At 41.3% G+C, this 24,333-nt stretch overlaps 1 protein-coding gene across 2 annotated transcripts in view; it reads right to left on the minus strand.

Moving 5' to 3' along the window:
* The window catches only part of LOC147327108 (heterogeneous nuclear ribonucleoprotein L-like), a 51,896-nt gene that overhangs the window by 11,415 nt on the left and 16,148 nt on the right, over positions 1–24,333 (minus strand). Inside the window, exons 2-8 of one of the 2 annotated variants that reach the window (XM_086294723.1) lie at positions 9,797–9,915; positions 6,537–6,774; positions 5,953–6,040; positions 5,536–5,630; positions 5,373–5,445; positions 884–943; positions 520–755 (exon numbers count right to left, since the gene is read on the minus strand). In XM_086294723.1, coding sequence (XP_086150849.1) covers positions 520–755; positions 884–943; positions 5,373–5,445; positions 5,536–5,630; positions 5,953–6,040; positions 6,537–6,774; positions 9,797–9,915 — 909 coding nt within the window. The remainder of the gene's footprint in view (positions 1–519; positions 756–883; positions 944–5,372; positions 5,446–5,535; positions 5,631–5,952; positions 6,041–6,536; positions 6,775–9,796; positions 9,916–24,333) is intronic. The other variant, XM_086294724.1, reaches the window with a different exon arrangement.

Here is a 24,333-nt window from a genome sequence, read left to right on the forward strand (position 1 = left end):
CCTAAAGGACACCTCTGTGGCATTATGTTTTGGTCCATTTGACACGTCCCAGGTTGCACCTCAGACTGTTCAGAAGCTCAATGATGTCCTGGTCCAAACGTGGGAGGAGATTCCCCAGGACAACATCCATTGTCTCTTTAGGAGAATGCTCCAACATTGTCAGGCATGTATACAAGCACATGGGGGTCATACAAACTACTGAGTGCCATTTTGAGTTGCTACAAAATGGACTAGTGTGCTGCATCTTTTTTCACATTTTCATTCTGTAAGCTGCTAATTTTCATTTCCATCCAATGATGTGGCATCCTTTTGTTTTAGTATAGCTATCCAGAATTATTTTTTTCCATTGAGATCTGATGTTTTCTTTTTTTGAGCACTGTAAAAATAAACTAAATCATACATACCTAGAACATAAGTTATGATTAAGATTTATTAAAAGAAAATTATAGGAACTATTGTACAATATATGTATTTTCATATCAACATGACCTCTAAAAGTCAGAGAGGATCCTTACACACCTTCTCGACATTGCCGTAGAGACAGAAGAGGTTGAAAATACGGCTGCAGTTCATCTTAACAGGATGGAGACCGCTCACCATGGTGACAGAGCTAGTAATGCTTTTGCCAAGGAAAGAGGAAGAGAATGTGGGGGAGGTCTTCTGGAGTAGCGGGTAAGAGATCCTCTCCTGCACCTCCTCGCTGTACCTCCAGTTCTGGCTTTTAGCAGGTAGAGGCAAGAGGGGCCAGTGTGTACCTGCAAAGATACGCACAGATACTCAGGGGATATTATGTGGTACAGTGGACTCACAGTAATTGCAGTGGAACAAGTGGAAGAGATAACATATTGGCAGCTAGACAGGGAGGGATGAAGACAGACAGTACCACCTCCGTTAGATGGATGCTCTCCCAATATGGCATGACGTTGTCTCCCCTTCCCCCGCTCTGTAACAAACAAACAAAGTGCTCAAATGGGGTGATACAGTACTATTAGGTCTTTAAGATAAGATAGGGCCAGATTATTCAAGAACTTGTATGTGAGGACAAGGATTTTAAGTTTGATTGCAGTTCAAAGAGGGAGCCAGTGAAGAGAAGGAAGTATGAGAGAAAGAATATGTTATCTCTTTCTGGCACCTGTCAGTACTCTTGCTGCAGCATTTTGGATCCACTGAAGGCTTTTCAGAGAGTCTTAAGCGCAGTTGGATAATAATGAATTAGAGTAGTCCAGCCTAGAAGTAATAAATACATGAACTAGTTTTTCAGTGTCACTCTGAGAAAGGATGTTTCTAATTTTAGAGATATTGTACAAATGAAAGAAAACTGTCCTACATTTTTGTTTAATATGCACACTGAAGAACATATCCTCTGGTCAAAAACAATTTTCAAGATTCATCAGAGTGTTACTGGAGGACAGGGTAACGCCATCTAGAGGTTAGATAGCATACTAGTTAGATAACATACTTGTAAGGCCAAGTACAATATACCTTCAGTTTTATCTGAATTTAAAGGAACGAAATTAGTGAATGCTGCCTGGTTTTCAGTCCTAAATATTACTTAAGTCCCGGTACAAGCAGGATTCAGGATTCATTGCACTAATGTTAATGGTAACTTGGTTATTTTGCTGCCTCTTCTTGGTGCTGTTGAGCCAAATAGACTCAGTGTGCTAGTGTGCCAAATGGGATCTCAACTTATTTAATACCCCTAATAAGACAAAAAGTAAATGTGGAGAAACTACTGCTCTTATGTTATTTTTGTAGTGGTTCATACCACTTGAGTCTGTCACCATTTTGTGTATCCAGCCGTTTCCCCTGATTTTTTTCTCTCTCTGAATCTAAAGCACAACGTATGTACCTCCAAGTAAAAATGATGAAAAGCAGTGAAAAGTTTTATATTCAGAAACCTATAAGCACCAGAATGTAGCTGAAAATAGATGTCAATATTTCTTTTCTTTAGTTATTTGAAACATGGAGTATTTTAGTACTAATAGTACTGCTGTGTTTGCATTACAGCATTACATCACATCTATTCTATATGACTTAAAACGGTTAAGATATGGCATGATTTCCTCACCCAATAAAGGAATATTTAGTATATCAGTCTACTCTTCATTTTGACTTTTCTTTTTACCAATATAAGTAAGCCTTCAGACAAACGCAGTAGTGCCAATATAGTAAAAGAACAATATTTGTCTCATGTCCAAAACAGCCTTATACACTTGTCTTTGAGATGAAGATATGAAGTGATATAGAAATAGAAATAAATGCAACTTGAATCCTTGCTGAAGTTCAGTATTTAAAACTGAGCTAAATTTCACTAATGAGAATTTTAAATCTAATTTATTAATACAAGAATTTTATCTTTATGCATATTATATTTGCAAAGTAAGATGACACTAGTCCCATGAACATTAGCTGCTACTTACTAGCTAATCTTAAAATTAACAGTCACGTTTTCATGGTCTTGTGCGCTCTCATCCTCAGATACTTAAGAAACCAAAAAAATCGCATACACCAAATCCTCAAATGACCCAGCCTTCACGGTTTACATAGGCTGGGTTCTTTGAGGATGCAGCCCTTTAATTGGGACACACCTTATCAGTCTTTTGTCCTTTTAATGTCATCTTAGTGCATTGACATTTCCAAGCTCCTCCTGAGGTTTTCCAACTGAACTGGAGTAAATTTACTCTGTTTATATTTACTCAGATTGCAAACAAAATGTATTGTGCTTTATAAGACACATTCCTGCTGTGTAAAAAGAAGATAATAATGTTCACTAGAAGGAATAAGTAAAATGTCAACATATTAATTTTACTTGACGTGAACCATCCATCTTCTTCCGCTTATCCGGGCCGGATCGTGGGGACAGCAGCCTAAGCAGAGAAGCCCAGACGTCCCTCTCCACAGCCACTTCCTCCAGCTTGTCCGGTGGAACTCCCAGGCCAGCCGAGAGATATAATCTCTCCAGCATGTCCTGGGTCTGCCCTGGGGCCTCCTCCCAGTGGGACATGCCCGGAAAACCTCGCACAGAAGGCGCCTAGGAGGCATCCTTGTCAGATGCCCGAACCACCTCAGCTGGCTCCTTTCAATGTAAGGAACAGCGGCTCTACTCTGAGCCCCTCTGGCAGAACTTCTGAACCTATCTCTAAGGGAAAGGCCAGCCACCCTTCTGAGGAAGCCCATTTCTGCCGCTTGTATCCGCGATCTTGTTCTTTCGGTCACTACCTACTAGAGATGGACCGATCCGATATTACGTATCGGTATCGGTCCGATACTGACCTAAATTACTGGATCGGATATCGGAGAAAAATAAAAAATGTAATCCGATCCATTAAATATCACGAAAACACCTCACAAAACTTGCAACACGCCGTAACTCGCCTCAGAACGTTAGCACGTCGGAGCAGTATGCATCACGTGATAGAGCGGCTGTGGCATGCGGGACCTGTTGGTGGTCTGGATAGCATGTGGAGCTTCGCTAGCAACCCGGCATTTCATCTCTGACAAAGTTATCCCCGAGAGAAGTAAAGCAAGTGTGTAAGTCCATCTCTGAATGTTTGTAAAGCATTCCTGCGTTAAGCTTAACAAACGATATATGGAGCGACTGCCTCTTCTTGCTGCTACTTCAATCATGAAACTGCTTAACGATCAGCTGATCGGCTTTTCTGTTGCGAGTCGTGTCTCTAGTTTGCTTTTGGCCCACTTTGCACCAGAAAGAGGAAACCAGCAGCTGAACAACAGCAGCACGTTTAAGCTTGATCAGCTGTTGTTAGAATTTATTTAATATTACTTTCTACTCGAGGATCTTTTTCTACGTAGCTGACGCTGGTAACTGTGCAGGGGCGGATCTAGCAAAGTTTAGCCAGGGGGGCCGATAGGGCATTAACAGGGAAAAGGGGGCACAAAGACATACTTTTCTTTTTTATTCTCATTTAAAATGTCTAGCTTTTAATAAATAATTATCTGACACCCAAAGTTTTAATTTGATGTAAAATGAATAGAAGTCAATTACTGTATATAGTGACTATTAAGTCTAATATATATACCCTAGTAAGCTATAGTACTTTTTCCTTTGGGAAGGTACCATCTGTGCAGTCTGCAATTTTGTTGAAGAAAGATGTTGAATCTATTTAATATTTCTTGAAAAATAATTGATTTCTGTGCATTTTTTTTCACACTGCATCAAATTAAGGTTGATTACGTCGATTAAGCATCATGAGGTGGAGCGTGAGGGGCGGTTCCCTATTTTTTATTTATTTATTTTTGTTGTTGCTGGGAGTTGGAACCCTATTAGTTAGGTTGCTTAATATTTATGCTAAGTACTCTTTAAAATACCAGAATAGGGAGGATGGTGTAGGTTTAAGTTTATTAGATTGATCAGTATTGCTGAACTATGAAATATTTTTTTTTGCATACAGGTATAACAGAATAGCTTTAGTGTAGTTGTTGTTTTAAACTTGAGTATGAACTTATACAAAATGCAGCAAGATATTTAAAAAAACAGTTTTGTTGATTAAAAAACACTGTATCGGATTCATATCGGTATCGGCAGATATTCAAATTTATGATATCGGTATCGGACATAAAAAAGTGGTATCGTGCCATCTCTACTACCTACAGCTTGTGACCATAGGTGAGGGTAGGGACGTAGATCAAGCAGTCAATTGAGAGCTTTGCTTTTACACTCAGCTCTCTCTTCTCCATGATGGAACGGTACACTGTCCGCATCCCTGCAGCCGCAGCACCAATCTGTCTGTCGATCTCCCGCTCTCTTCTCCCAACTCACTTATGAACAAGACCCCGAGATACTTAAACTCCTCAACCTAATCAAATTCAGCACCAGGTGGTGAGTTGGATGAGGTGGCGGGGGAGAACGCTGGACAGACCTGGTGCACCTAAACGTATAGTGAGGGTGTGCTGGGAATGTCTGGCAGAGGCCCCAGTCTGTGAGATTTACAACGCACACCTCCGGCAGAGCTTCACCAGCATTCCGAGAGAGACTGCGGACATTGAGTCCGAATGGACCATGTTCAGCACTTCCATTACCGAAGCCGCTGCACTGAGCTGCAGCCGCAAGGTGGTTGGTGCCTGTCGTTGGTTAACCCCCAAACCAAATGGTGGACACCAGAGGTGAAGGGAGCCACAAGGCTAAGAAGGAGTCCTATCAGGCTTGGTTAGCCTGTGTGGCTTCAGAGGTAGCTGATATGTACTGACAGTCCAAGCGTGAAGTGGCTCGGGCAGTGGCTGAAGCAAAAACTCAGGTGTGGGAGGAGTTCTGAGTGGCCATGGAAAAAGACTTTCGGACTGCCTCGAAGTAAACTTTAAAGAATATGCTTAAAGTGCTTTCATTGATCAGAGATTAAAAGAGGGAACGCTACCTCGGTGCAGGAGGAAGGGTTTGGTGTAATCCCAGCTGGTGTTGTTGTTGCAGATGACGTTCAGTCTGTTGGGCTGCAAGGGGCAACAGAGCACAGCACCTCTTTTTAGATGTGTGTTCATGTGCATGGGCATGACTGTGTGAGTGTATGTGCATGTGTTTACCCGAGCGTATTCAATCTTGAGTGTGCAGCAGCCAGCATAGATGTCAGCTCCATTCAGAGCCAGTTTGGCCTTCTGAGCATCCTTTACTGACTCAAATGTTAACAAGCTTGTTAAGGTTGACTCATCAGGATCAGCAGAGAAAAACAAGACTACCACAGCCCTCAGGATGATGCACTGTCAGGTTTAATGAAGTGAACTTTGATCTGGCATCAACAAAACACATCCAGTTAGCTATAATCCTCTTCTACCATCCTGTGTTCATTATTTTGTATCCAAACGAGTCTATTAAGCTCTGAACTGGAGCTTAGAAAAATGAAAACGCATGTTGGCATTTCTCTGCTAATCTGTGATATACCCCAAGCACACATGCAATTGTGTGCGCACACACACACATACACACACACACACAGTCAGGATATTCAACCATGGCCTGGATGCCGTTGCGTTTGAAGATGACAATACGTAGGACGTTACCAACTGGGTTGCACACAGTGTACAACACATCCTGAGAGAAAGACAGAGACCACACTGTAAAAACTGCAACGTACCTACTGGTCACCAAGAAAATGGACTTAAGAAAACAGAAATGGAAAATGGGCTTTAACGCTTAAAACCTTTACATTTATGAGCTAATTTTGACTAAAAGTTAAAAGCTTACATTATTTTACAAATAAGCAGTGAGACATTAGCACTAATCTAAATTACAAAGATATTGTTGAGGATGTATACACAGATAAAGAATGTATACACAGAGCAAAGGCACAGAGAGTTTGTTAATAATAGATGTCTGACAATGTAAGCTTGTATCTCTGTATCTGTATTCCTGAGGCAAACATTTTAAGTAATGTACAATGACTGTAATCATTATTAACGCAGGAGCAGGCGTCCTTGAAGGGTAAAAAGAGACCTGGTTAAAGAGTTTTAGCTCAGATAGCAAAAAGTTTCTTTTCTAACACAAGTTGAAGATATGGCAAGAGTCTTAGGTGGGGTAAAGGACTTACAGTGGAAATGGGATACACAGGGTTCTGTATGGACAACAGGAGGACTTTGTTTCCACTGGAGGGGTCGTCTGTGTTGGTGGGTCTGGTGATTCTCTGGCTGGTAGAGAAGTTAAAAAAAGCCTGCTGCTCAGCGACGTAGACAGCGTCACGGGTTCCGAATGACACGCAGCGCTCAGCACTCTCCACGCTGTCAAATTCCACCAGAGCCTGACGCTTGAAAGGCATCATCATTACATAACTGCCGATAGCGGAGACAAATGTGAAGGTTAGAGAAGGTGAGCAAGTAAAGTAAAAGTATGCACATTTTTATTTCTATAGCATCTTTCAACATAAACAACAAGTGCTTCACAAGAAATTACCATAGTGTGCCAGAAGAGTTAATGAAATCCAAGTCGAAAATGATGACTACTGGCACAAGCTGCACTTTGAAATCATTTCAGCGGGTCACGCAGCTATCAACTTTTGTAACCTTGCATGTTTCGCCATTGCTGCAAAAGCAGGTATGAACTGATGTGACTGTGCGATCAGTCACATCAGTGAATATAGATCCAATCAAGAACACTTATTCTATACTGTAATTTCTGTCGTTATTATCTGTGATTAAGGTAAATCACAAAATCTCATGCACATGTGCCAACTGGAAGGCAGCCTGTTTCAGTTATTACCTTTTTTCCCTCTATTCTTTAAACTTTTGTTCTTAGTTTTTTGTCTTTTACTTATTAGTAGCGTGTTAGTGTGTTTCAAATTGTTTTCTCTCAAACATGTGGGTTGAGAAAGCTTTTTTTCACCTTATCGCTGTGGACTGGGGGTACGCATTTTGGAGGACTATAAATACCTTGGACTAAGCACAGATAATAAACTGGACTGGGTAAACAACCCAGTCCAGTTTACCCAATGGTGTCAGACAGGGTGGGATTTTGTCTCCAATTTTAATTAATTTATATGTTGATGATTTCTCCATGTAGCTGAGAGCCTGTAACACTGGGCGTATATTAGGTAAAACATGGATAAATCATCTTATGTATGCAGATGGCCTGGTTGTTTTTAGTCCCAGTAGTGCTGGATTACATGAGCTTAATATCTGTACTGAATATGGTCTGCATTATGATATAAAGTACAATGCTATTAAAAGTGCTATTTTGATATGTAGAACCAAGCAGGATAAACAGCTAGATTTCTCTGTGTTTAACTGTCCCAAAATAATATTGGGGTTCATAAAAAGGTGAAATACCTCGGTGACTTTATTGTTGATCAAATGAATGATGATGATGACATATACAGACAACGATGCAAGCTCTATTTGCAGGCAAATACCACTGCACGCAAATTCAGCTTTTGTTCAGTTCCAGTTAAAGTGACTTTGTTCAAAGCGTGTTGCACACTGCTATATACTGCCCCCTTGTGGTCATCTTAGAAGCAAAGTAACATGCGGACGCTGCATGTTACATATACATGATGCAATGAGGAAATGTTCAGTGCATAGTAAGCATTGGAATCCCTAGTCACATTTGGTGCTGCGCACCTGTAGATGAAAGAGCAGCCAGGCATGTGACTGTAATTAACTTCCCCGCCACAGGGTGTCATTGCTACACATCCCAATTGTATGTGTGCACATTAGGGCTGGGTATCGTCACTGATTTCTAGAATCGATTCAATTCCGATTCACAAGGTCCCGAATCGATTCGATCCACGATTCGATTCGATTTAAATCTGGGAAATTTTGACAGTCAGAAATATTATAATTCAGATCAGTACATTTACATATTTTTGTATCAATAAAAAGGAAGCTGACACACGCAAGACTTTATCACAGGTGTGAGCATCACAGCAGATGCCTTTGTGTCAAAGTAGCTGAAGATAAAACACAGAAAAACATGAAGGTGATTTTCCTGGCCTGGGATTTTATAAAAATATTCTGCAGTACATCAAAAACGAAAGAAAACCATTAATCAACATATGAACATTACCTCTGAAGTTACAGCGGTTTTATTAGAGACACGGCGTTTTGCATTTTGAATAATTTTAAAAAGTTTAAATTTGTTCAGTATTGAACAGCAGAAATTAGGTTTTCTTTTCGGAAGTAAGTAAAAGGGAAAAAAACAGCGGCCGACAGCGCTGTAAACAACAGTAGACTTGTGCGTAACAAGCAAGCGAATAATGAAGAAAACAGACAGACAGAGAGAGACAGAGAGAGGGAGGGAGAGAGAGAGGGAGAGAGAGAGAGAGAGAGAGCTGTGCATCGCGGTGGAAGCAAAACAGGAAAAGTCAGAGTGAATTCATGACGATGTTTATGTGAAGCGTAGTTTGGATCTTCTTTTGCTGCTGGTTCGGTCAATATTGTTTGGAGAGACATCAAACTAACAGCTTTAGAATCGGCGCATAAAGGGCGTGAACACAAAGCGCGGACCGCCGACAGATCAGAATCAGCGAGCTGTCGGCTTTCAGCCCCGAGCGTGAGAAAGGCGACATCTCACTGATTCTGATCTGCGGGTTTTGTCTTTGTGCAGAATCCGTGTACCTGCTCTCATTTACTGTCTTAGCTGTTTGGTGGTTCTTGAAATTTTGTGAGATGTCACCAGAGATTCTGGCATTTCGGGCAAAATAAATTTATATTAAAAAATCGATTCAGGATTTTAATGAATCGATTTTACGTTATCCAAGCCAGAATCGATTTTAATCGATGAATCGATTATAAAAACCCACCCCTAGTGCACATAGTCTACAGCAACATTTTGATGTTTGTTTCTTGCCAAAAGAAAAACTGCCCAAATGTCAAGACCCAAGGTTAATAACAGTGCATTAGCTAGTATATCCTACTTCACTCATTCCCAGGTAAATATAAAGAAACTGATTCACTGGCTGCCTCCTTCCACTTGTCAAAGTTGCTCAGATGTTTGACCATTTTTTTGTCATGAACTTTAGGAATTTACTGTTTATTTGGTACCTAATATATCCCACCATTTGACAGTGATAACTTTGCACGTCAGTTTTAGTCAGGGATGTTTCCAATTTTTAATGGGTCTTTCTAGTCATTTAACACTAGGAAGAAGGCATTTGTTTCATACAGTTTAGGGTTGCAGCTTGCTAAACAAGCTTTCTAGCACAAGCTCAAAATCATGTCATGCCTGTACATTGCAAGGTGTGCACTAAAAAAAGTCCATGATACCAAAGTCAATGTGCAATGCAATTCCAAGCTAAATGAAAGTGTGTTAATATTTTTTAAATGGCCTCAACAGTATTTAGAGTTAAACCAGGACTACCAGATGTTGCCAAACTTGTCAAGTGCCTCCACTAGGTCCCCTTCCACCACAGCATCGCAAAGTCCTCGAACATGGACAACTGGAGATGGGGGGATGCGACGACTGTCATCCAAACAATCCTGTAGAGAAAATAAAAATGAACTCAGATGTTTTCTTAATTTTACTTTGCACAAAGAAAATGTTTGCTTACTTGCGTAACCGGGGTTCTTTGAAAAGTGAGTTCAGTATCCCACTATGGTAAGCAACCTCTGGCATGACCAGTCACTTCAAGGACTTGCTGACAGGTGTCCTCTACATAAACATTCCTAAAAAGGTCCCATGAGGCAGTCATTCATCTGATGGAATGTGCACACAGCTGCACAAAAGGCTGTGGTCCACCGTGTTGGAAAACTGGACCTCTACCACCCAGTCGGACAACCCCTGGCGAGACATAGACTTACCTTTAAAGAAGGAGTTAAAGCTACAAAGATTTGGTTGCTTTTCCTAAACCCCTCAGTCCTGTCTAGATAATTGCTTAATGTATCGATAAGGCATAGTGAATTAAAGTGGTTCTGGCTCTCATCTGCAAATGGCAAGTAGAGAAAAGCTAATAAATGGAATGGACTGGTTCTTACATAGTGCTTTTCTACTCTACCTGAGCACTCAAACCACTTACAACTCTCATTCATACAAATACCTTTTCTATATGTAGGTGTGTTCTATCTAGCACTCACACAAATCATACTCCAATGGATGTATCAGAGATCAACTTGGGGTTACTATCTTGCCCAAAGATTTTTGGCATGCAGGCTGGAGTTGCCAGGGATCAAACCACCAACCATCTGATTGGGAAAATAGCAGGCAGTACCTCACTGACCCTTTTGGCTGATGCCAAAGTTAGCAATAGGATACTTTACTCAATATACTCTACAGGTGCAAAAGGTAGCTCTGAGTGTGCCTCTAGAACTTTGTGTAAATCTCAGGAGGGAACATAAACCTCATTAGAAGAGGAGTAGCCACAATCTTAGTCTTAATCAGTAATGCTCAGTATTGACATCTATCAATGATCACTGATAGCTATCAGTGAAATTGTTTGTTGCACAGTGTCTAGCACACTGTTGTTGTGGTAGACAGGCAGGTCTGCAACAATATATATTCTTGCGATAAAAGCTACATAATTACTGTGTTACAACAGTTATTTCTATAATCAGTAAAAACCCATGTTTAGGGAAATTTTGCAGTTATTATTTAAGTCCATAAATGAACATGAATTCCCAAAAGAGGGTCTTCGCTCAAAATCACTGGAAAATGAGAAAGTGAATACAAGTTAAAGATGAATGAATTAAAATGCAAAGAAAGAAAAACTGTGCATAGGCAAGGCACAAAAAAAGATATCAATTGAGTGTCATCATCAACAAAGTTGCCCAGCTCACACCAGAAAGTGGTGCATTGCATGATCTCTCTCTCCCTATATCACCAAATCAGGAAAAAAATGTAATGATGACAACCATAATGCCCATGGTTGAAGTCATGGGCCCGGATAGAAATATAACTTTGGTTCAATGACTGTGGCCTGAAAATGACAAGAGAGAAGTTACAAACATCTGCCAGACCCAAAGAGGACAGCAAGGACTTTATTGCCCAATTCCAGTATAATTTATTCAATTCAATTCAATTTTATTTATATAGCACCAAATCACAACAAAGGTCGCCTCAAGGCTCTTCATAGATACAGAGAAAAACCCAACAATCATATGACACCCTATGAGCAAGCACTTTGGCGACAGTGGGAAGGAAAAACTCCCTTTTAACAGGAAGAAACGTCCGGCGGCCATCTGCTGTGACCGGTTGGGGTGAGAGAAGAAAGACAGGATAAAAGACATGCTGTGGAAGAGAGACAGAGGTTAATAACAGATATGATTCAATGCAGAGAGGTCTATTAACCCTTTAAGACCTACCATAGAACCAAGTCCGCCAGAGCTTATATTATATTTCTACATGCTGTGGAGCCATTTTTGGGAGCATTTCAAGTTGCTATACATCAATACAACCATTATAGCCCAGATTTTAATAATATGTATTCATTAAGTGCATAGTAATTACATAAATTGCAAAAAAGTGCAATAAACTACAAAAAAATTTAAAATCGTTTTTGATTTTTTAACATATATTTGTAGTTAGAGAAATTTAAGAGGCTTATCCCTCAAAACTGTAAATACAAAAAAGTTGCACAAAATAGTTTCCCACCACAGGAAATTTATTTTGAGTGTCTTCATAGTTTTATTTTTGAAATACACCAATTTTTATACACTGCAGGAAAAACAAAAATAAATATTATACTGCAAATTTGCAAAAAAGCAGCATATGCATCAAAATAAACTATTTCCAGCAGTGCAATATGAGTCCTAAGCTTCCCAGAAACGACACAGAAAGTCATAAAGTCAAAGATAACTTTTAAAAAGAGCAGTATAGGCCCTGAGGCCCTGATCACAAAAAAGACTACATTTCCGCGAAAATGACGTCACTTCCGGTTTCGGGCAGGTAATGGCGGAAATGCAAAAGTTCGCGCTGACGTCTATTCCAACGTAGGAAGTGTTATGAACAGCTGATCGGATCGGTAAAGCCTGTTTCTGGAATATTATGTTTTTGTTCCTGCAAGCACTTTTTATGCAGTTTTTGCAAAGCTTTATGTGGAAGGAAACCGTGACCTAGGACAAGCTGATGGCATAAGATGTAAGTACAACTCCTCCGGTTTCATATGCAAAAAAAATTTTTGCGCTAGCTTACGTGGTTGCAGTGCTACTGGGATTTAAAAATAGTTACGCATAACAGAGCGTTCCCGCTCCGATCGGCTCTAAAGGGTTAATACATAGTCAGTGAGAAAGGTAACTGGAAAGGAAAAACTCAATGCATCATGGGAATCCCCGGCAGCCTACGTCTATTGGAGCATAACTAAGGGAGGATTCAGGGTCACCTGGTCCAGCCCTAACTATATGCTTTAGCAAAAAGGAAAGTTTTAAGCCTAATCTTGAAAGTAGGGATAGTGTCTGTCTCCCGAATCCAAACTGGAAGCTGGTTCCACAGAAGAGGGGCCTGAAAACTGAAGGCTCTCCCTCCCATTTTACTTTTAAATACTCTAGGAACAACAAGTAGGCCTGCAGAGCGAGAGCAAAGTGCTCTAATAGGGTGATATGGTACTACAAGGTCATTAAGATAAGATGGGGCCTGATTATTTAAGACCTTGTATGTGAGGAGCAGGATTTTGAATTCAATTCTGGATTTAACAGGAAGCCAATGAAGGGAAGCCAAAACAGGAGAAATATGCTCTCTCTTTCTAGTCCCTGTCAGGACTCTTGCTGCAGCATTTTGGATTAGCTGAAGGCTTTTCATCGAGTTTTTTGGACATCCTGATAATAATGAATTACAGTAGTCCAGCCTGGAAGTATTAAATGCATGAACTAGTTTTTCAGCGTCACTCTGAGACAGGATATTTCTAACTTTAGAGATGTTGCGCAAATGGAAGAAAGCAGTCTTACATATTTGTTTAATATGTGCGTTGAAGGACATATCCTGGTCAAAAATGACTCCAAGGTTCCTCACAGCATTACTGGAGGCCAAGGTAATGCCATCCAGAGTAAGAATCTGGTTAGATACCATATTTCTAAGATTTTCAGGGCCGAGTACAATAACCTCAGTTTTATCTGAATTAAGAAGCAGAAAGTTAGCGGCCATCCAGGTCTTTATGTCTTTAAGACATTCCTGTAGTTTAACTAATTGGTGTGTGTTATCTGGCTTCATAGATATATAGAGGTGGGTATCATCTGCATAGCAGTGAAAATTTATGCTATGTCTTCTAATGATGCTGCCTAGGGGAAGCATGTATAATGTAAACAGAATTGGTCCTAGTACTGAACCCTGTGGAACTCTATAATTAACCTCAGTGTGTGAAGAGGACTCTCCATTTAGATGTACAAATTGGAGTCTATTAGATATGATACAAACCACTGCAGCACAGTACCTGTAATACCTACAGCATGTTCTAATCGCTCTAATAGGATATTATGGTCAACAGTATCGAACGCTGCACTGAGGTCTAGCAGGACAAGCACAGAGATGAGTCCACTGTCAGAGGCCATAAGAAGATCATTTGTAACCTTCACTAAAGCTGTTTCTGTGCTGTGATGAGCTCTGAAACCTGACTGAAACTCTTCAAATAAGCCATTCCTCTGCAGATGATCAGTTAGCTGTTTGACAACTACTCTTTCAAGGATTTTTGATATGAAAGGAAGGTTGGAGCTAAGACTGCTGGGTCTAGAGATGGCTGTTTGAGTAAAGGTTTAACTACAGCCACCTTGAAGGCCTGTGGTACATAGCCGATTATTAAAGATAGTTTGATCATATTTAAGATCGAAGAATTAATTAATGGCAGGACTTCTTTGAGCAGTTTTGTAGGAATGGGGTCTAAAAGACACGTTGATGGTTTGGAGGAAGTAATTATTGAAGTTAACTCAGAAAAAACAATTGGAGAAAAAGAGTCTAACTTAACATCAATGGTACAAAGGCTACGTTCACACTGCAGGTCTTAATGCTCAATTCCGATTTTTTGATCAAATCCGATTTTTTTGTCTCCTCGTTCACACTACAAATAAAATGCGACAGCAAACGCGCTCTAGTGTGAACGCTCAAAGCGGCCCGCATGCGCAAAAGAAGATGTCACACACAACGCGCTCTGTTTAGACCAAGAACAAACAGTATTGTTTGACTGATGGCCGTTAATATAAAGACTTCGGACTTTACGTTTCCCAATTTTTGCTTTAAGTTATTTTGTTATTTACATAATAATGTAAATAACCTAATAATGATCCTTATTGCTGTTTAAGAGAGGAGCGGTGCTTCAAAGGATAGCTGCAGATTTCTGTCAGAATCTGCAGATTATACAGTACAAATAAAATGTTTACGTTGTCTTCCCAACAGTTTCACTGACATCTACACTGGATGGCTAGGAAGCGTTCGCGATGTCTTCTCGGGCGCTGATAATTGGCTTCAGTCTTGTGTCGGTGACGTAAAAGGCGGATTTAATGCGACTTGACCGTTCAAACAGCAGTCGCTTTCTAAAACATCGGATATGTATCGGATTCAGTACCACATACGAAAGTGACCCAGATCGGATTTGAAAATATCGGATTTGCGCCGTTCACACTGTCATAGCATGATCGGATATGGGTCGCATAGGGTCAAAAAAATCGGATTTGATGCGCTTTCGCCTGCAGTGTGAATGTAGCCTAAGAGTAGCTGTAGATAATATTACATCTGTGAGATGATTATTGGTCATTTTTTTCTCTAATGACAAAAATTTTATTTGTGAAGAAGTTCATGAAGTCATTACTAGTTAACGTTAAAGGGATGGTTGGCTCAAGAGAGCTCTGACCTTTTGTCAGCCTGGCTACAGTGCTGAAGAGAAACCTGGGGTTGTTCTTATTTTCTTCAATCAGTGACGAATAGTAAGATGTTCTGGCTTTGCAGAGGGCTTTCTTATAAAGCAGCAAACTATTTCTCAAGGCTAAATGATGATCCTCTAAATTTGTGACATGCCATATCCTCTCCAGCTTACGAGTCATCTGCTTTAGGCTACGTGTTTGAGAATTATACCACGGAGTCAGGTACTTCTGATTTGAGACCTTAGTTTTCACAGGAGCTACAGTATCCAGAGTCATACGTAGTGAGGAGGTAAAATTATTAACAAGATAATCGACCTCTGTTGGAGTAGTGTTCAGGTAGCTGCTCTGCTCTATGTTGGTACAGGGCATTGAAGATGATAACAGTGGGTGGATTGTATTCTTAAACTTAGTTACAGCGCTTTCAGAAAGACATCTACTTTGACAAAGTCTACTCTCCACTGCTGTGTAATCAATTATTGTAAATGTAAATGTTATCAGGAAATGATCAGACAGGAGAGGGTTTTCAGGAAAAACTGTTAAATGTTCAGTTTCTATGCCATATGTTAAAACAAGATCTAGAGTGTGATTAAAGTGGTGGGTGGGTTCTTTTACATTTTGAGAGAAACCAATTGAGTCTAATAACAGATTAAATGCCATGTTGAGGCTGTCATTTTTAGCATCTACATGAATGTTAAAATCACCCACAATAATTATTTTATCTGAGCTCAGAACTAAATTAGATATAAAGTCTGAGAAATCAGACAGAAACTCTGTGTAAGGCCCAGGTGGACGATAGATGATAACAAGTAAGACTGGTTTCTGAGTTTTACAACTGGGGTGGATAGGGATGGGTATCGAAAACCGGTTCTTGTTGAGAACCGGTTCCCACTGTTTCAATTCCTTGGAATCGTTTGCCACTTTTAAATACGATTCCCTTATCGATTCCAGTCGCCCCGAATGACGTCATCACGTTGAGTAGCGTCTTTTACCCAGTAGGAAACACGGCGCCTGAGCGGCACAAACGCTCAAAAGTTTGGTTATACTTTATGAGAAAGGATGACAACAGGGCAACGTTCAATACTTGCAAAGTAGAGATTTCATCAAAGGGAGGAAACACTACGAATATGCAAAAGCATTTGCTCAAAAAACACGCGATTGCTTTCAACGAATGTCGTGTTTTTGATCCGCTCCGGACTAGCGAAGCTCAACCCAGCAGCAGCGGTAGCGTTTCCACGTCCTCTCCCGTTAATACTGCAGGTAACTAATCAATTAGCATTGCATATTATGTTAGCGCGATTTACCTTATTACAAAACCTGCTATTACTGTGCATCTAGATAACCATGATGAGAGAGACAGAGTCTGGCTCAGATGCTGGCAGTTCTCGCTGCAGTCTACCGGTAGCGTCTCCTTTCAGGCCAGGATAGACGAATGTCACCCAGCAGTGTCTAAGTTTGTGGTCAAAGGCTTGCACCCATTTGCCACAGCAGATGCCCCCGATTTCACTTTGGTAAGTGAATGTGTTTAATTGTAGGCAGGACATTACTGGATATTCTTGTGTAATTGCTACAGAATAATTTATGTTAAACTTTGTTATTGCTACAGAAGAATATTTATTTTATTATTTTACATATACATTTTTTTTTCCTGGGGACCCTGTGACACCCCATTGAAGAGCCGTAGGCTGTGGATCTCTTAAGATCTCACTGTTGGGTTTGTAAGGCCATGTTACTTCTAAATTTCTATCTTGTTCAAAGAGAAGATATAAAACACAGTTCTAAGCTAATCGACTTTAGTGTTCTCCTTTTTAAAAAAAAAGAATCGATAAGAGAATCGATAAGGAATCGAATCGTTAAACAGAATCGAAAATGGAATCGGAATCGTTAAAATCTTATCAATACCCATCCCTAGGGGTGGACAAGGCTAAGTATCAGGCTTTCAAATAAATTAAAAGTCTGTCTGGGTCTTTGGTTGATTAATAGGCTGGTGTGAAAAATTGCTGCCACACCGCCCCCTCGGCCTGTGCTTCGAGATTTCTGGTAGTTAGAATGACTCGGGGGTGTGGGTTCATTTAAACTAACATAATCATCCGGCTGCAACCAGGTTTCTGTAAGGCAGAGTAAATCGATTTGTTGATCAATTATTAAGTCGTGTACTAACAGAGACTTGGAGGAGAGAGACCTAATATTTAATAATCCACATTTCACTGTTTTACTCTTTGGTTCTGATGTGGATATTGTATTGTTCTTTCTTTGTGATTGTTTATGTTTAAGTTGTTTATTGCTGGTTTTTAGTTTGTTTTTTGTCTGTTTGGGAGCTGACACAGTCTCTATGGAGATGGGTTTTTGGGGGGGTAGCAGGAGGAGAGAAGCTGCAGAGAGGCGTGTAAGACTGCGACTCTGCTTCCTGGTCCCAACTCTGGATAGTCATATTTTGGGGGGTTTAATAAATTTGTCCATATTTTTAGAAATGAGAGCTGCTCCATCCAAATTGGGATGGATGCCGTCTCTCCTAACAAGACCAGGTTTCCTCCAGAAGGTTTGCCAATTATCTATGAAGCCCACATCGTTTCTGGGACACCACTCAGACAGCCAGCAATTTAAGGAGAACATGTGGCTAAACATGTCACTCCTGGTCTGATTGGGGAGGGGACCAGAAAAAACTACAGAGTCTGACATTGTTTTGGCAAAGTTACACACAATTCAATATTGATTTTAGTGACCTCCGATTGGCGTAACCGGGTGTCATTGATGCCGACGTGAATTATGAGTTTACTGAATTTACGTTTACCCTTAGCCAGCAGTTTTAAATTTCCATCAATGTCGCCTGCTCTGGCCCCTGGAAGACAATTGACTATGGTTGCCAGTGTCTCTAGCTTCACATGTCTGAGAACAGAATCACCAATTACCAGAGTTTGAGCCCCGGCGGGTGTGTCGCCGAGTGGGGAAAAACGGTTAGACACATGCACAGGTTGGTGGTGTACCTGGGGCTTCTGTTTAGGACTATGCTTCCTCCTCACGGTCACCCAGCCGCCCTCTTTCCACAGCTGCTTGGGGTCTGCCGGGGAACAGCTAGCGGAGCCTACGCTATCTTCGGCTGCACCAGCTACAGGGGCCTGGCTAGCTACGGGTGAATGAAGGGTGCGAAGTCAAGTCTCCAATTCAGTAATCCTGGTCTCCAGAGCTGCAAATATGCTACATTTGTTACAGATATCATTACTGCTAAAGGAGGCCGAGGAGTAACTAAACATCTGACACAATGAGCAAGAAAGTGCAGGAGGGACAGGTGAAGTAGCCATGGTGCTAACGAGTCGGCTACGAGCTAAGCTAAGCTAGCAAAACAGTACAGAGACAGTGAGTGAATACTTTGGCTATAAATTAGGTAGTGAGTACACAGAAATTGGAAGAAGGCGGCTGTCATTCCTATCCTAAAGACAGGCGACAACCGAGAATGTAAAAACTACCGGGGCATCAGCTTACTGTCCATCATCGGCAAGGTCCTTATGAAAATAATTCAATCACGCCTTCAAAAGCACCGTGAGATGACCAGCCGGGAAGAACAGGCCGGGTTCCGACCCGGACGAGGCTGCAGCGACCAGATCTTCACCCTACGTCGACTCATGGAGGAACGAACCTACGATGGCTCGACCAGCCAGGTACGTATTCATGACCAAGTGTCCGAAGAATTCCCCATCATGACAGGGGTCCGGCAGGGCGATGTGGTGTCACCGCTGTTGTTCAACATCGTCATCGATGCGATAATGTGCAAAGCATTCGAGGGCCGCCGCGGAGTCCAAGCCTCGACCGATCGATTTATCACTGATCTAATGTTCGCTGATGATAGCGCCATTTTTGCCGAAGACGACACCGAGGCAACTCACATCCTCTATGACATCGCCCGGCACTCCAAACTGTACGGCCTCAAGGTTAACGCCGAGAAGACCAAAGTCCTGACCACCGACGGCTCACCAACGATCGTCCACCTTGATGGTGTGCAGATCAAACAAGTCCAACAATTTCAATATCTGGGGTCCCTCGTCGAGGAGAAGAAAGTGGCATCATCAGCGGAGATACGCTCCAGAATTGGGCAGGCGGCGGCAGCATTCGCCTCCCTGCGCTGGTGCGTCTGGAAGAAGAACAACATCTCATTGGCGACAAAGATCCGCCTTTACCGAACCCTGATCCTGCCCATTCTACTTTACAGCGCAGAGACGTGGACAATGCTCAAACACGACCTGAGCAAGCTCGAAGTTTTCCAAATGCGTTTCCTTAGATGCATTCTCGGCGTGGCATGGCCCTGTATTCAACAAGAGGATGAGACAGCTGTACATTATTAAAACTGTCTCTTGGATGGAGAGATGCCCCCAAATCACAAACTGGGAAGTACATCTGTGGGATTGCTTTGTGTTTAAACCTGTACAAGTACAAGACTAAGTGTAAGCATATGTGTACAATGGGATAGCAAGAATGTCTGAGGTGGAAGAATTTGCCATACATGGAGAATAAAATGGCAAGAAAAATAATAACAAGAAAGCCAAGACTGAAGAAAAAGTCCAAATGACAGAGCTTAAAATGTACAAGTGCCAAACACAGACTACTGCAGAACAAGTGAGAGGCCAGGGAAGGAGGATAAGGTTAGACAGAGACAGAGCTGTTTTCAGTGGAGAGCCACATGTCACTGGGCTAAGGATTGTCCTGAAAAGTAGGAAACTGAGGCTGCTTACTCGTGTGAGAAGGGGAGGGGTGATAAGACACTGCAACAAAAGGTAAAAAAGTAAAACAAGAGACACAGATGCAATAAAAACAAGACAGACATTTGCGCAATGAAACCCAGATTAATGACACACACAATTATTGTGTGCAATGAAGATGAAATGAAGACCAGCTTACACTTATAAACATGGCCATATCTCAGATTGCGGCTAAAAAATGCCTGACAGACACACCTGTTATCAAATGCTAAGCCTACTACTTATAAAAACTTGATACAATTTCTGCTCTGGGGTGCAGGAGAACAGGTTGACTTTTGGAAATATGTGATGCTATAGAATCAGTGATCAGACAAGCAGACTGGAATCAAAAACCAAAACTTTTTATTAAAACTGTAGGAATGGAAGATATTCCAGTGACTAAACAATATACAAAAGATTTACAATGCAAAGAAATTGAATGTGGATCTTTTAAACAAACATTCCTGTTGTCGCCATATTGACCAGTCAACTTGTTGGGTTGAGAGTCTATGTGTTAACTTCAATTTACAACACAATTGTCAGTGTGTCAGGGAAAGATGACTTGATAATAACACAGTGAGCAAAATGTTGCAGATGGTTAAATATCATGCTGATCTGCTGCTGTAAGCGTATGAGTAGAGACTCCAACAGATTGCTGCGTTTCCTGTTTGTGATGAACTGGTGAGGCTTGTACAACAACACACACACATTCATCAGACTACACAGTAACAAGCTGACCTCATGTAACACCACGTGTGTTTAAGGGGGGTTGATGAACAGTTTTTTTAAATATATTTTTTTAATATTTTATTTTTGGCTTTTTTTGCACAGAGCAGTGAACATTAAAGCAGAGGGAGAGAGAGAAAGGGGAAGACATGCGACAAAGCCCTGCAGCATATCGTTCATCCCAGTGAGCTAAACCGGTACCCGGGTTAATGAACAGTTTGAGAAAGTACAGAGAGAAACAGGAAACTGAGAGAGTACAAACAGGCAGTGTATACTGGAAAATACATAAGTGTAATTCTCACTGATGAACAAAACTATTTTTACAGAACAAAAACTGAACAAGATGATTGTCAAGATATGTTGCTACGGTTAAAACCAGTACAACAGTACAAACAATGGGAAGAAACTGACATTCCAGGGGTAAAGCACTGTAATGGGGTGTTTGGGAAGCATCTAACAGCATATGATTGTGTTGTAAGAACTGTTCACCTGCTGAAAAAAAGTTCTCTGTATACCCAGTTGGAGCTATGCCAGTTGGCCCCTGACTCTCCAGAATTGTGTGATATTGCGTAGCACTTATGGGCAAATAGTAAATATGATATGGGGGGAAATGAAAGGCGCTCTTTCATTGGTGGTGACTGGTAAGTCTGAGTTAAGACCATGTAAGCATCACTAGAAGCAGTTAATGTCATGGACTGTGTGTGAGGCAGGCAGGATTGGACCCAAAAAGCAGACTTGGCAGGCAGGACTTAACACAAAAACAGAGCTTTATTGCTGGAATGTTGAAGCAACAAAACTGAACTGGAGAATACAGGAAACTAAACCAACACAGCTGGGTATGAGGAAGATCGCGACCCAGGACAGAGGGAGACGCAGACATAAATACACATGAGGGAACAAACCACAGGAGGGAACACAGCTGAACATGAACTAATGAGAGTGAGGAAACAAAACTGAAATGCACTGAACATGGAACGCAAGACTGTCACAATAAAACAAGAAACAAAGAGACGCAGACTGACATGAGCTTGACAATAGAGCATGGATGTGTGGCCCAGGCCCATAGAAAACAGGTCTGGCCCAGAACTGGCACCAAGCTGGCACTTCTGACTGACTGGTGTCAGAAGTTGCAAGGTCTGGCAATGATGGCACTATTTATGTTCCTATTTTAGTTAGAAGACCCAAATCCCATGTTGCAATACTATACTGCTATGGTAGCCAATGTTTCAAATGCAGGTTTGACAGGTTTGTGAGTGTACACTTTATCCAAAACCTAGTAACAGTTTAGTCATCTTTGCCAGTGGGTGGCAATAGCTGAGGCGGTAGAGCAGGTCACCTACTGATCAGAAGGTTAGTGGTTTGATCCCTGGTTCCTCCAGTTTGCATGTCAAGAGTGTGAATGTGTATCAATGTAGTTAGGAAGCACTCAGTTAAAAGAAAGTGTGTGATTGGGTGAGTGTGGTATGTTGTATAGAGCACTTTGAGTAATCCGGGAAACTCGAAAAGCACTATAATCAGTCCATTCACTGTCTGAACAGAGTTTTGTCATGTTACTTTTGCACTGTTTTGCATGTTCTGGCACATGTTGTTATTACATGCCTTGATTAAGGTACACATTAGGCTGACATCTGGGGCCAGAGCTGAAACTGTTCTGGGCCAGCACAGGGCCTGCAGTGTGTCTACAACTGGCCCGTGGCTCCACACCACTTACAGATGGCCCACATACCGCAAAGAATGACGGCCCTTTGGTGGCCCAGATCAGGTTTGCCAGAGGTAATCCACACATGGACCAGCACAGGACCACCAGTGTGTATACAACTGGCTTTGTGCTGGCCCATGTGTGGGCCACCTCTGGCAAACCAGGTCTGTCCACCAAAGGGCCGCCATTCTTTGCGGTATGTGGGCCATGTGTAAGCACATTGTGTGGGCAAGATCCGGGCCATACCAATTTTGCTATGTGGGTATGTGCTGATTCCACTCAGGTGTGCCAACCTCCCCCATAGCCCCGCCACAGTCACCTATCTGAGACATATGATCACGTCCAACAGTAAGTCACTGTCTCTGAAAAGGATTACTGGGAATCAATCCATTCCAAAACCTCAAAAACTGACAAATCATTCATTGTGGACCACTCTACCACATTCTGTATCTCTGATCCTTCTGCAAAAAACAACTAACTTGACATTTCCAGTAGCACAGTCTGGTATTAGCTACTTAAAAGATGCACTGTGCTACACCATGCTGGGTTTAACACAGTAGGTGTTTTAACCTTGACATTTGACACTACTCCCCACAGAAGCAGATGGTAAACCACATGATTGCATAGTAGCTATATCTGAAATCCATTCGCCTAGATCTACAGGACACACCACTGGCTAATTCTGATCAGGTGGTCATTGTGTATGGTTTGACATCATGCAACCCAATCACTGGTAAAAATCGAGTAGGATGAGTAGAGCTGGGCGATATGAGATTTTTTCATATCACGATATGTTTTTTTCATTTCAGGCGATAACGATATCTATCACGATATAAGCCAAATAACTATATTTGTAAGATTTAAATGTGCTGTTGCTCACAAGTAAAATGTGAAATAATCAGCAGCTTGTTTTTATTTAAATATTTATTTCCCATAATAAGTTCAACAGGGTAGATGTACTTAAGGAACATGAGACTTTTTCAGATAAATAAAGGCAAATATTGCAAACTACACAAAAGGCAGCCGCTAAAGCGTTTAAGTTTCAAAATAGGACAAACGAAACAGACTAAATTGTCAATTCCACTTAGAAACAAAATATTAATTCTAAAAATAAATCTTAGTTTGTTTTACAGAAGAACAGACAAAACTGACTAACTTTTGTCAATATCAAATAAACTGAGAACTAAAAGGAAATTCTCAATCTCTCCTTGTTGTATAGCTGAGCTTTTCAAACAGTTTTAACAGTTACTTTAGTCTGACAAAAGCCGAATGACGAATTAGCGCTTCCAGTCAGAGACTGAGGCTATGTCCACACGTACACGGGTATTTTTGAAAACGGAGATTTTCCGTTTTCGTTTTAAAAAATAATCCCGTCCACACATAAAGGCAGAAATGAAGGAAAACGCTGCTATGAACATGCCAAAGCAGCAGGTGGCGCTAGATTCCTAACCGTGCAGAAATGTTGGCCAATCAGAAGTCTAGAAGCCTCTGTGGGAAAAAGTAAACAAAGCTGGGGCATAGAAGCAGAACCGAGTCGTATGTGTGGAGGGACAGTAACTGTGTGTATATGTAAGCATTTAAACACTGCAGAGAGTAGAATTAACAGTAACAGTATTGTAGAAATTCATTTCACTGAAACAATAACGTGGCGCACAGTGTGACGCATGCACCAGTTTATTGTATTTCCAGACTTGCTTTCGGCACAATTTACAGTGCACGCTACTCTATTTTTTGTCAGACTTGAAATAGCCGAAATACCTTCACACTACGGAACTTCTATGGCTCTTCCGTTTGACAATCTCTCCGGCATTGGAACCATCATCTGTTTTCTCTTCGGTCACGCTCGGTTGATTTATCTAGTCGGCACACTCATTTCCTCCATTACGAGCTGGCTCCATTACCCGCTGGCTGCTTCCCAAACAAACACACGTGCGGCTTGGCACTTGTGCTGTACGTAACAAGTCACGC

This window comes from Aulonocara sp. 'chitande type north' Nkhata Bay, linkage group LG6, assembly GCF_057382095.1.
Source record: "Aulonocara sp. 'chitande type north' Nkhata Bay isolate Kocher_YH1m ecotype deep benthic linkage group LG6, A_spYH_male_GT1.1, whole genome shotgun sequence".
Classification (NCBI taxonomy): Eukaryota; Metazoa; Chordata; class Actinopteri; order Cichliformes; family Cichlidae; genus Aulonocara; species Aulonocara sp. 'chitande type north' Nkhata Bay.